We start from the raw sequence: 12734 nt of genomic DNA, 5'->3' as shown, positions 1-12734 counted from the left end.
CAGACTGCTGTGCTAGCAATGAGGGAGGCTCCGTGGGCGTGGGACCCTCCCGGCCAGGTGTGGGATATAATCTCCTGGTGTGCCTGTTTGCTTAAAGCGCAGTATTGGGGTGGGAGTTACCTGATTTTCCAGGTGTTGTGTGTCTCAGTTCCCCTGGCTAGGAAAAGGGATTCCCTTCCCCCTTGCGCTTCCCAGGTGAGGCGATGCCTCGCCCTGCTTCAGCTCTCACTGGTCAGGCTGCAGCAGCTGACCAGCACCGACTGTCTGGCACTCCCTAGTGAGATGAACCCAGTACCTCAGTTGAAAATGCAGAAATCACCGGTCTTCTGTGTCGCTCGCGCTGGGAGTTGGGGACTGGAGCTGTTCCTATTTGGCCATCTTGCTCCGCCCCTAAACCTAGCTTAATCTTATCTTCTATATTTGTATATAAGCTCCTTGAAGACAAACCCTGCTTCTATTACTCCATGCTCCAAGAATCAAACTTCCAGCTAACTTCTATGCAGTCCCTAAATATTTATTGACTGCTCCTCTTTCCTTCAAGAGCAGCAGAGGACCTCCAGGTGCTGAATTTTAAGGATGAAACCATAACTTATTTTTTATACAGCTTTGAGATATAATTCACATACCAAATCCATTTAAAGTGCACTATTCAGTGATTTTTAGGATGGTCACAGAATTGTACAACTATCACCACAATGCAATTTTCAAATACTTCTATCACCCCAAAAAGAAACCCCATAGCACTAGCGGTCAGTCCCTATCTTCCCCCAACCCCTAACCGATCTGCCCACAGCCCTAGGCAACCGCTAGTCTGCTTTCTGTCTCTACAGATTTGCCTATTTTTGGACATTTTATATAAACAGAATCATATAATATGTGCACTTTTGTGACTGGCTTCTTTCATTTAGCATAATGTTCTCAATGTTCATCCATGTTGTAGCATTTGTCAGTAAATAATATTCCATTTTATGGATATACTATATTTTGTTCATTCACTCATCAATTGATGGACAGGTGGGTTGCTCGCTACTGTGAACGAAGCTGCTATGAACGTGGGAAAGAAGTGAAATTGAATTGCTGGATCTTTTGGCAACTCTACGCTTCACATTTTAAGGACCGTTTTCCAAAGCAATTGCACTATTTTACGTTCCAGCCAGCTGCATATGAGGGTTCCAGTTCTCCACATCCTCACCAACTTGTTGATGTCTGTTTGACTACGGTCGTCCCAGAGGGTGGGAAGTGGTATCTCACTGTGGTTCTGCTTTGCATTTCCCTGATGACTAATGAAGTTTAGCATCTTTTCATAGTGCTTATTGGCTAGCTGTATATCTTCATTGAAGAAATGTCTATTCAAATCTTTTGCCCATTTCTAAATTTGGTTGTCTTTTTATTATTGAGTTGTAAGAGTTCTTTAAATATTCTGGATACATGTCCCTTATCAGATGTAAGCTTCTCCCATTCTGTGGGCTGTCTTCCCATTTTTCTAATGATGTCCTTCACAGCACAAAATTTTTAAATTTCAATGAAGCCCAATTTATGTTTGCTTCTGTTGCTTGTGCTTTTGCTGTCATAACGAAGAACACTTTGTCTAATCCAAGGTCATGAATACTTACTCATATTCTAAGTTTCATATTTTCACTCTTACCATTTAGATGATGATTCATTTTGCGTTAATTTTTGTGTATAAAGTGAGAAAACCAAGAAGTTCTCAGTAAACACCTCCTTTTAGCTAAAAATCTGCTCAACCACTGTCCTTTCCACATGAACAGCTAACACACAGATATTAAGGGGATCTTTAACGAGGTAGAGATGCTGACGGAAACCACCCCTGGGGAGAAGACGTTCCCTATATTTCTTTTCACATAAGTGCATTATCTGATTTTGATTTCAGTCTGAGTGCAGGCTTTTGAAAGCACCCAATTGTGCCAAGATGGAATTTACATGTTGAAAGCAGATCCACTCAGTATGAAAGAGGTTATAGAAAAGTAAGTTGCCCCATGTAGTAATCAAACTAGAAAAGGGCAGGTCTATGGAAGCCACCTAATTGGCAAAAGAAAGTCCAGCCCAGCAATTAGAGAACACCACCCACACGGTTTGGACGGACCCCACCTGGCTGTTTTCCTACTGCAGGGAAAAAAAAAAAAAAAAATCCCCCAAACAATTAGACCATTTTCTAAATGGAATAAAACATTCCAGCACAAGCAATAATTAGGAGATAACTACCCTCTTGGCTGCTCTCTGCACTCAACCTCTGGCCCCTTGCCTTCCAGCGCACCTGAGACATGCAATTATCTCAGAACCACCCTCCATCAGGAGCTGCCCGTTCACATGCACCCTGTGGCCCTCCCACAGGAGCCCTCTCCCCATTTATTCTTAGAGCCAGTTTAGTCCCGTTGGTCCAGAGAAGCCATGTCTAAGAGGCCGCATGCCTCCTTCTGCCTCTCAGAAGAACACCTAGCACACCATCCACTTTTATTAGCCGTGCCTGGTGACAGCCCTCCAAACTCTGAAACGAGGTATTCAGATGTTCTGTTGCTGAGGGTGTTAAGACCGCCCGCCTTTTGCTTCCCTCCAAGCAGCCTGAGTAGGGGGCAGGGAATGTCAGTGCAGGAAGGAACTCTCTTCTTCCCTCTACTTTTCAGATAGATAGGAAACTGAGCTGACAGAGTTTGCCAGTATCAAAGAGCAAGCCAAGGGCAGAGCTGGGATTTGAACACAAACCTCCCGACCATTTCAATCTAACAGTCTTAGCAGTATTGCATTCAGCCTAATGTGCAAGGGATATGTAAAATGGGCCACTGTTCTATGTCTGGTATTTATTTGCAATTACCCAACCTCCCAGCAGACTCCAGGCAGTAGACTTATTAGTGGGGGCGAACTTTCCTCCTCATTCTCTGTCTCTCTCTGCAGCTTCATAGGGCAAGCGAGGGCCACATAACTGATGACTGTTTCCATGAAGCTGAGAAACAAGTTTGGATTCCCCAGCATGAATCTCCTCCCAGACACTGCTGCTCACAGTAGCTGACTTTCTCAGCCTGAAGATGTGATGTTCCACTGGACCTCAAGCAGGGCCCCAAATGCCAAAGCGCTGACTTGGAGATGACTGGGAAGCAGGGACTGAGAAAGGAGAAACACTCAGGGCTGCGTGGAGACCCTGAGAGTCACAGAATTCACTTTTGGCTTATGTAGCCTGGCCTCCAAATATCTGGATTCTCTGAAGACATGGATTTTGTGAATAGGTAGTAAAAATACTAATAATGATAACAATAATGGTAAAAACATCTCTTGGCTGTATCCTATATGGCAGGTCCTATTTACGTGTTTCACAGAGATTAGCTCAGTTAATAATACACCCCTACAAGGTACGTGTTAGGCCTTTTACTGCAGAGGAAACAGGCACACAGAGGTTAAGTAACCTGCCCAAGATCACACAGAGAGCTACTGGTAACAATTCATGGAGCTGTTAACTACCTGGGGACTATTCACGAGAAAGATAATGAGCATGCATAGTGTGGGGCCCACCCGATTCTGTGACTAGGAGAGAACGGAGGCATCTGTTTGGATGCTCTCACGGAACAGAATTGCATTTTAGAGCTCAAAGAGACCACCGAATAATGAGGCTCTTTCAGCCTATTGCAAAACACTGTGGGTCCTGCTGGAACTCAAGCCAACAGACATGGAATAGAGGGTGCACATCCCATTTTAATGTGCAAGATTAAATTGACCCAACCCGCTATAGGTTACCAGTGCTGACTGGTCAGAACTCGCCAGAGATGCTATCTTGGTTCTGGCAAGGTTACCCTTGGCAGCCACGTGAATAAGTCTGAGAATCAACTGCTAATCTTTTTCCAGTTCCAATTAGGTTACTAGCCTTGAGACATCTTTATTACCCAATTATCTTTTTCTTTTCCTCCCCAGTACCTAAAGAGATAGCCTTGAAAGAGTTTTACTGGGAAACTAGATGAAGTAATCAGGATCACACCACAGCCTTGCTATTCCACTCTCTGCGCTGATCCTATAAATCTCCCTGCCGCTGCCCTGACCACTCCGTGTAATAATAATGCCAGTTTGCAGGTCTGTCTCCCGCACTTGACTGAGTACCTTTTGACAATTTTATATTCTAGTGGACAGGCTCATGTCTTACCTTTGCATCTCCAGGGCCTGATGAATGTTAAATGCTCAATGAATTAACTCAAAAGTGAACTGACAGTTTGGACCTCTTGGCTCCTAAAGGGACCTGAAGGTGACTGGCTTGCAGAATGTTCTCTGAGGTTAAATCTGCTAAGTTACTTCCATTTTGGTTTACGTGACATTGATACCCATCAATAACTGGCCTACAATCATGCCAGCAACACTGTTGCTGGTGAAAAACAAGTGACGTCGCAGGCGAAGGCACACGCATTGTCCCACAGGCACTGGGCGGTGCTGGCAGAGGAGGCTGACTGTCAATTCCTTAATCATCTGACTCATGAAAAGATTGCTGATAACCAATTTAAACAATGCCTCTGCTACTCAGGAGGCATTGATTTCAAGGCTGATGATTGACGAGGAAGAAGGTGGGTGGTGGATCTTACACAGAAAGCAGTGAAGGGACTTGCCCAAAATCAGCCGGGGAAGGGCAAGCATGGGAACACGGCCTGGTGCTTCTCACTCCCAAGTCTAGTTCTTTAGAAACTAATCCCCTAAAAGGTGTCCATGTGTACTTAGCACTGTAGAGTGTTTGCAAGACTATCTCTTTAACCGAATCCATTCTTCCTTCAATTTCTTGTTTTTATTTTATTTTTATGACTTATTTATTTATTTATTTATTTTTGAGATGGAGTCTTGCTCGGTCACCCAGACTGGAGTGCAATGGTGTGATCTCGACTCACTGCGACCTCCACCTCCTGGATTCAAGTGATTCTCTGGCCTCAGCCTTCTGAGTAGCTGGGATTACAGGCACCCGCCACCACGCCCAGCTAATTGTGTATGTTTAGTAGAGGCGGGATTTCACCATGTTTGCCAGGCTGGTTTCAAACTCCTGTCCTCATGTGATCCACCCACCTCAGCCTCCCAAAGTGATGGGATTACAGGCGTGAGCCACCGTGCCCGGCCGCTTCCTTCAATTTCAACTTCTCCGGGCAACTTTCTCCACTACTTCTCTTCTGAACTCTGACAGGCTTATAAATCCACAACAACCAGCACTTAATTATAACATGCTTGGCAGCTACCTCCTGGGCCTTGTTTCTCTGACTAGATCATAAATTCCATGAAGGCAAGGGTGATATTTTATTTTATTATTTCTTATAGTGCCTAGGACAAGGAATGGCTCACAAGAGACACAAAATACATATGTGCTGACTCATGCGATATCTGTGTGTTTGAACACGTAACTGGCATCTCTGTCTTAATTCGTGAGCACTTCATGAGCCAAGATGCCTCCATTTGAAAACCCTTTCATTTCAGGGTCAAGTCCCCCAGAGGAAATTATAAGATTTGCCCAGGAAATTCTTTTATGGGAATATAATAATTGCTGCTTGTTGACTTTTTTCCCAATTTTTCCCATTGATATTCATTTGCAATTTACTTATTTTGTTTTTTTCCCCCTCATTGTTAGCAGAAAATAGCAAGGAATAGCAAGAACTATAAGTTTAAGAAAGAACAGTATAGGACAAAACCACAGCACTGAGAAAACATCTGTCCGCTGACCTTTTTTTTTTCCCCCTGAAAACTGGGGACGGGAGAACACCTTAGTTACTTGATTATTGTGAAAAACATCATATTTCAGTCCTGAAACACCAAGAAATAGGGCTTGTGACCAGATGGGTTAGCCAATTAGAATGTCATCATGAAGGCATGGAATGGACGAGAGGAGAAAGAGCCACGAAGATTTGGTGAGGGGGTAAGAAGCCCACGGCAGGTGACACGGTAGCACCTGGGCTCCAGAGAACAGCAGCACTTCTTCCCTTATCGCCACCCCTTCTCTTTTTCTTTTGCTCTGGGCTTTGACCTTGTCTCACTGGTTTACAAAGCTGAGAAAGGCAACACTCGACTACTTTGGAAAATTTTGATTTAATAGTGCTTTTCTTAAATGAAAAGAATAAATGATAATGAAATTGAGTTCCTGAAAATGTAGGGATGTATATATTCTAATACTTAAAAATCAAAGATGGAAATATTCATTAGCTAGGCACTAGAGCAGGATGATGGAAACTGTGGTCATGATACCAGGCACTTCAGAATAACCAGGGGGCTTGTTCACATGCACATTCCCAGCCCTGGCCCAGACCTCTGGGGCCAGAATCCTGAGAGGGGGCCTAGAGTTCTGCATTTAACTTGCTACCCAGGGGACTCTGATGCCCACCAAAGTTGGAGGATCACTGCGTTAGAGGATGCACAGCCAAAAGAACAGATACAGCCTCTACGTCAATATAAACAAAGAATACTGACTTCTAATTTTAGCTCTTGGTGGGAGGAATAAGGGAGTTATTTGAAAAGGCTAGCAGGTAGGGTTACAACTAGCAAGTTAGGAGAAATACCTAATGTAGATGACGGGTTGATGGGTGCAGCAAACCACCATGGCATGTGTATACCTATGTAACAGAACTGCACGTTCTGCACATGTACCCTAGAATTTAAAGTATAATAAAAAAACAAAAAACAAAAACTAGCAAGTTAAAAGCCTGTAAGCTTTTTTTCCCTTTGATTTTTAATGAAACAGAAAAAGGCTATCCCTCTGTTTAGGAAATCCAGGTCAAGAGGAATAGCTCGACCTACAGATCCAACAGCTTCCGCGCAAGCCAGCAACATAGAAGGCCTTCCAATCTCTGCAGCCCAAACTGCCACGTGGTCCAGCCTCCCTCCCAACAGCCCTGGAGTAAAAGTCCTCTTCCATCAGGATAGGATCATTTCTTACCATTTTCTTCCATTTCATCCTGCGATTCTGATACCAGGTCTTCACCTGCAGCTGAGTGAGTCCCAGAGACTGGGCCAAGTCCAACCTAGAAGGCACAAGATACAAAGGAAGGGTGAGCAGGATGGGGAGGAGTGGGAGAGATGGGATCCTGCTGACAGGCTCCAGACAGGCTCCAGCACTGACTCTCAAGGCTCTGACCTCCCTCATTAAACAAGGTCTTCCCCAAAGCGCTTTTCTTTCCTTCCAAGAATCCAACAGAGGAAACTCTGGGAAGCTGAGAAACTATGAAGTAGATGACCATGGCTGAGGACACCTGGGCCAGTCCCCATTCTGAAACATTCATGGTCTGCAAGGGACCTGAGAAAGTGCTTCATCACACAGTCCTTCTCCTGGCTTGACAAGATTATTCATTCTGACCCTCTGGCCCAACATCCAAACTGGAAACAAAAGGCAAAGCCGGATGTTGCTGATGGAAGTCCACTCATCACTCCAGACCCAGCCCCGGTCCCACCTCCAGCAGGTGAGTCTCCTGGCTCCCACAGCTGATCTCCTCTGCACCCTCCCACAGGCCAGCAGTCACCCAGATGGTGCCACGTTTCCCACTGTTCTCTAATCACTCCCACCATGTTATTTCTGCCTCCCTAACTCAGCAGTCAGAGCAGCTTATGTCTTCTACTTCTTTTCTGCCCATGAAAGTGCCCATCACACTGCTAAATCCAGAACCGGTGCTCAAAAAATAATTCTTGATGGATTGACTCAATCACTGTAGCTGCCCTAAATTGTTATAACAATTAAAATGTTATAAATATTATAAAGATTCCCAAACAAACATTAAATCCACAGCCCTTCCTGCTTTCCATTCTACCGCTAACCATGACTGTGTACTTCTCTGGAGTCTTCTGGAAAGTCCTAAAAGCCAAATCCATTTCTGGGGCTAAGTCTAACAACACAGCCACCACTTCCTGAGCACCACGGCATCCCAGGCTACATGCTAAGCCCCTGCCTTGCTGTCTTATCTATCCCATTCACAGCACAGTGAAGTAGGTATAAGTAGTCCCATTTTACAGATAAGAGATTTGAGGCCTGGAGAAATTAGACTCTCTCAGCAACTGTGGCCAAACCCTGTCTGCTACCTGGTTGTGTAAATAAAGTTTTATCGTAACAGGCCAGGCACAGTGGCTCATGCCTGTAATGCACTTTGTAAGCACTTTGGGAGGCTGAGGCGGGCGGATCACCGCAGTTCAGGAGTTGGAGACCAGCCTGGCCAACATGGTGAGACCCCGTCTCTAGTAAAAATACAAAAATGAGCTGGGTGTGGTGGCAGGCACCTGTAATCCTAGCTACTCAGGAGGCTGAGGCAGGAGAAATGCTTGAAGCTGGGAGGCGGAGGTTGCAGTGAGCCGAGATTGCGCCACTGCACTGCAACCTGGGCAATGGAGTGAGACTCTGTAAAAAATTAATAAATAAAAAGTAAACTACTTCTGTGCTACAATATCAGAATTGGGTAGTGGTCACAGGCCATATGGCATCCAAAGTGTAAAGTATTCACTGTCTGGCTCTGCCCAGAAAACCTTTACCGACCTCTGGCAGGTGATCATAGAGTTAGGAAGTGGGGCAGGATTCAAACCCACGATGTCTGACCCGTACACCAGCTCCCGCGTTGGGGCTCACCCCCACCCACGATGTATCTGCACAAGTTGAACCTGTCAAAGGGAATCACAGGGATGCTTCATCCCAAGAAGCAGCGAACAACCAGGTGGGACAAGTGGAATGAGAAAGGGAAGTCTGTAGCCAGGCTTCCAACGTCAGCCCTTGAGACGACCACCATTGACCCGACAGGATAAGAACCCCAGGTCTACCTCAGCACCAACTGGAGAGCCACCTCCTTAAGCCAACATCAGCTGCCTCACCGCCACGCCAGCCCTGCTCAGCAAAGCAGTGCGGACTTCGAATGCAGCAACTTGGGACAACTGCCCTTGACAGAGCTTGGGCAGCGACCCCCACTTGTTGAAAGGCCCTAGGTTTCTGAGGATTGCCGACTGTGAATCTCGGGCCCACAGTCAGTCTCATTTGCCTGCTTCATGGGGAGTCTCAGGTGTGGGTTTTCAGCTGCAGCTCTCCACCTGGGGCGCTCTAACCATCAGGGAGGCCCACAGGGACCGGCCCTGACGGTCTCAGGTGCAGCTTCCCAGTCGCCCTGCTCTGACCAGGCTGCATAATTTAAAACCCCAATAATACAGAGTCTTCCTTCAGGGGACCCTGGAACTGGTCTTAAATCAGCACTCACATCCATCTGGTTATCCCTGTAGAAGGACTACGAGAAGCTGGCAGTTTTATTGAAAGTGATTAACAAGCTAAAGCCAATAAATTCCCAGTGCCAACAGCACTTGGCTGTCCCCACAAATGCAGCACTGCTGCCCAAGCAGCCACTCATTGAGAACCAAGAACCCAGGGGGCCACCCCACAGACTTCTGGTCACCCAGGCCTCCTTGGAGAAGGGTCCTCCACGGTTCTGGCAGCGCCTTCCCAAGCCCAGTTCACCTGAGGCCACCAGGTGCATTAGTCAATGGAAGGCTCAGTTCATGGCTCTGCCACTGCATTAGCAAACAGTGTTAGCTCACTTGGGAAAAATGCAGCCCTGACTCACTCTGGCCACAGAAACATGCTTCACTGTCATGGGCTTTCTCTCATTACCTGCCACCGTTACAAATTCTCACTTCCCTGCATATTTGCTTAAATGGGGTCACCTAGGAAACTGGAGAAACAAACACAGAGGAGGAGGGCGAGAGCAGCGGGAGGAGGGAGTGCTCATGGCCCTGGTCACGTAGGGAGGCGAGGAGCCTCTGAGAGGGCGGGTGAAGATGGCAGCTTCCGTGCCAGCCGATGGTGTCCTCCCAGACAAGTGAATCAAGCCTGTGTAGGTGACCTGAGATGCCTGGGCAAGTACCAGGGAGCCCCAGGAGATTTACGAAGAACTAATATTTCTGTAAAAAACAATTATCTGACTTCCGAAAAACCAGACTAAAATGTTAGCCATGCGTGCTGAAGCCGATTTGACACACCACCATGCTACCATAGACAATGGTGCCCAATCCCCTGGGTGCACACGTTCCTGCACCCACGGGATATGCTAGGGAAGTGAAAATAGCCATGTCATACCTGGAGATCCCATCTATTAACCTCTGGTTCACAGACCTGTCTCCATCATTTGCCCAAAGACACCCCAAATGCACAGGTCTAGAACAGAACTCAACCTTTCGCCACCTAAGTCTACTCTGTCCTCTGTCTTCCAGCTTCAGGTCATGGTGTCCCTATCCCCCTGCTAGCCCAGTCTAGAAGCCACAGAATTCTCAACTCCCTTTTTGCTTCCTCCCGCAATGTTGATTCTGCCAATTCTGTCTTCAAAATTGTCCTCCTCTCACACATGGACACAGGGAGGGGAACCTCACACACCAGGGCCTGTCGGGGGGGTGGGGGGATAGGGGAGGGATAGCATTAGGAGAAATACCTAATGTAGATGATGGGTTGATGGGTGCAGCAAACCACCATGGCACCTGTATACCTGTGTAACAAACCTGCACGTTCTGCACATGTATCCCAGAACTTGAAATATAATAATAAAAAATTGTCCTCCACTCTATTCTTGCCTCTCCATTCCCACTGCCACCCTTTAATTCAAGTCTTCAGTGATGATCACTGGATTCTCTCCTAACTGGTCCCTGCTCCATCTCTGGCCTCTCTCATCCATCATTTATGGTGCCACCACAGAGCCAGTTCTAAAATGTAAGTCTGGTCATGTCACTTCCAGCTCATAAAGGCAGTGCCAACTGCTTAAACAACCAAGTTCACATTTCAGCCAGGCATACGAGGTCCTTCCCACCCTTCAGTTCACCTCTACCATTTCCCTGTTCACACCTTAAGCTGGAGATGTCCTGGCTACTTGCAGTTTCCTCCACATACCCGACGAGACACGCTTCTTTGCCTTGTGTGTGCCAAACCCTCAGTGCGGGATGCCCTGTCCCTCCTGGAATCAAAGCTCTTCTTAAATGTTACCTCCTCTGAGAAGCCTTCCCTAACCCCGTCTCCCACGCTCAGCAATACCGTGTTCCTACTGCACTCAGCACCTCACAGGCACCAGCGCCTGCCTGGCTTGCTGTGTCTTTGTTCCTGTAGTCGTTCCTTCCCCATGATCCCTTTCTGTCACAACAGGACTCTCTCGACTGTTTCTGGACCCATAATCCCTGCCAGTGCTCCAGTGGCACCCAGAAGACCCTTACCAAACAGCTGATGGTGCCTTGTTAACAGAATCAGAAGCTAAATCCCCTTTTAGTCGGTGATATGCAGACTCCTCTGTCATTTAAATTTGTATCAAAGAGCCACTACATAGCTTAAGAGATTCATTTGAGGTTCCTTCCTTTACTTTTTGATAGGACTAGTGTCCAACCTGATATGGCTAAGGCAGTAGGCAAAAGAAGAGGAAAAAGGACCTGAAAAATCTCCCAGTAAATAGGATCACACATTATTAGCTCAGTCATCTCCAGAGTCAGTTTGAAAGAACAAGATGAGACACTGAGATACACAATTTGTTTTTTGAGACCGAGTCTCGCTCTGTTGCCCAGGCTGGAGTGTAGTGGCATGATTTTGGCTCACTGCAACCTCTGCCTCCTGGTTCAAGCAATTCCCTGTCTCAGCCTCCCAAATAGCTGGGATTACAGGTGCCTGCCATCATGCCTGGCTAATTTTTGTATTTTTAGCAGAGATGGGGTTTCACCATCTTGGCCAGGCTCGTCCTGAACTCCTGACCTCATGATCCACCTGCCTCAGCCTCCCAAAGTGCTGGGATTACAGGCATGAGCCACCACACCTGGCTATTGTTTGTTTTTTTTGTTTGTTTGTTTTTGTTTCTGTTTTTTGGAGACAGGGTCTCACCTAGAGTGCAGTGATGCAATCTGATGCAATCATACCTCACTGCAGTCTCAAAACTCCTGGGTTCAAGTGATCCTCCCATCTTAGCTTCTTGAGTGGCTGGGACTACAGATGCATGCCATCACACCTGACTCATATTTCAATTTTTGTAGAGACGGGGTCTCACAACATTGCCCAGGCTGGTTTCAAACTCCAAGCCTCAAATAATCCTACTGCCTCAGCCTCCCAAACTGCTGAGATTACAGGTGTGGGCCACAATACCCGGCCCAGACACACACTCTGGCATATGTTCCAGTTAAAATAGTAAATTAAAGAAAAGGAGGCGAGGCATTGAGGCCTCCAAGAAAGCAAGGGTCACAGCCTCCCCGACATGGATCTCAGAGGAGTTCAAAGAAGGGGCTCTCAGCCAGGTCCTCCTGGGTCTCAGTCAAATGGTTCTGTTGACATCCATCAAATTCACCAACATGTCTGACCTCCTCAACTGGATCACTCCAGCCCTTCCCAAGCAATAGCCAGGCCAGCAAGCTGAGTCAGTGGGGAATCAGCTGGCGGCTGTGGAGAAGATTGAGAAGATCATGAATCCTAATTCCAGATCTAGTCCTGCTGCCTCCAATCCTAAGAGTGAGTGGCTTAAAAACCAAGCCTGTTTCCCAGCTGACCACCTGAGCAACAATTTGCTAAACTTGACCTTGTTTATGATACTGAAATAGTTACGTTCAGATATGGAGATAAGAGTAATGAGTGTAAGTTCAGCCACAGGCAGGCTCCAGGGACTGTGTGGTGGATTCACACAGGTTAGATTCTGTTAACCAAGGTTGAGATGCCTGGAGCCCAGGAGTGGATTCCTGCCACAGCGTCCTGCCTCACTGCAGCCGTGCTCTGGTCTATGGCCCGCAATGGGAGCAAGTCTCCC

At 46.8% G+C, this 12734-nt stretch overlaps 1 protein-coding gene across 1 annotated transcript in view; it reads right to left on the bottom strand.

Moving 5' to 3' along the window:
* Positions 1-12734, bottom strand: part of BARX2 (BARX homeobox 2) — an 82895-nt gene that overhangs the window by 8619 nt on the left and 61542 nt on the right. Inside the window, exon 3 of the mRNA XM_023208090.3 lies at positions 6896-6980. Coding sequence (XP_023063858.1) covers positions 6896-6980 — 85 coding nt within the window. The remainder of the gene's footprint in view (positions 1-6895; positions 6981-12734) is intronic.

The sequence above is a fragment of the Piliocolobus tephrosceles genome, chromosome 13 (genome assembly GCF_002776525.5).
Source record: "Piliocolobus tephrosceles isolate RC106 chromosome 13, ASM277652v3, whole genome shotgun sequence".
Taxonomy (NCBI): Eukaryota; Metazoa; Chordata; class Mammalia; order Primates; family Cercopithecidae; genus Piliocolobus; species Piliocolobus tephrosceles.
This window is presented reverse-complemented; position numbering and strand designations above follow the sequence as displayed.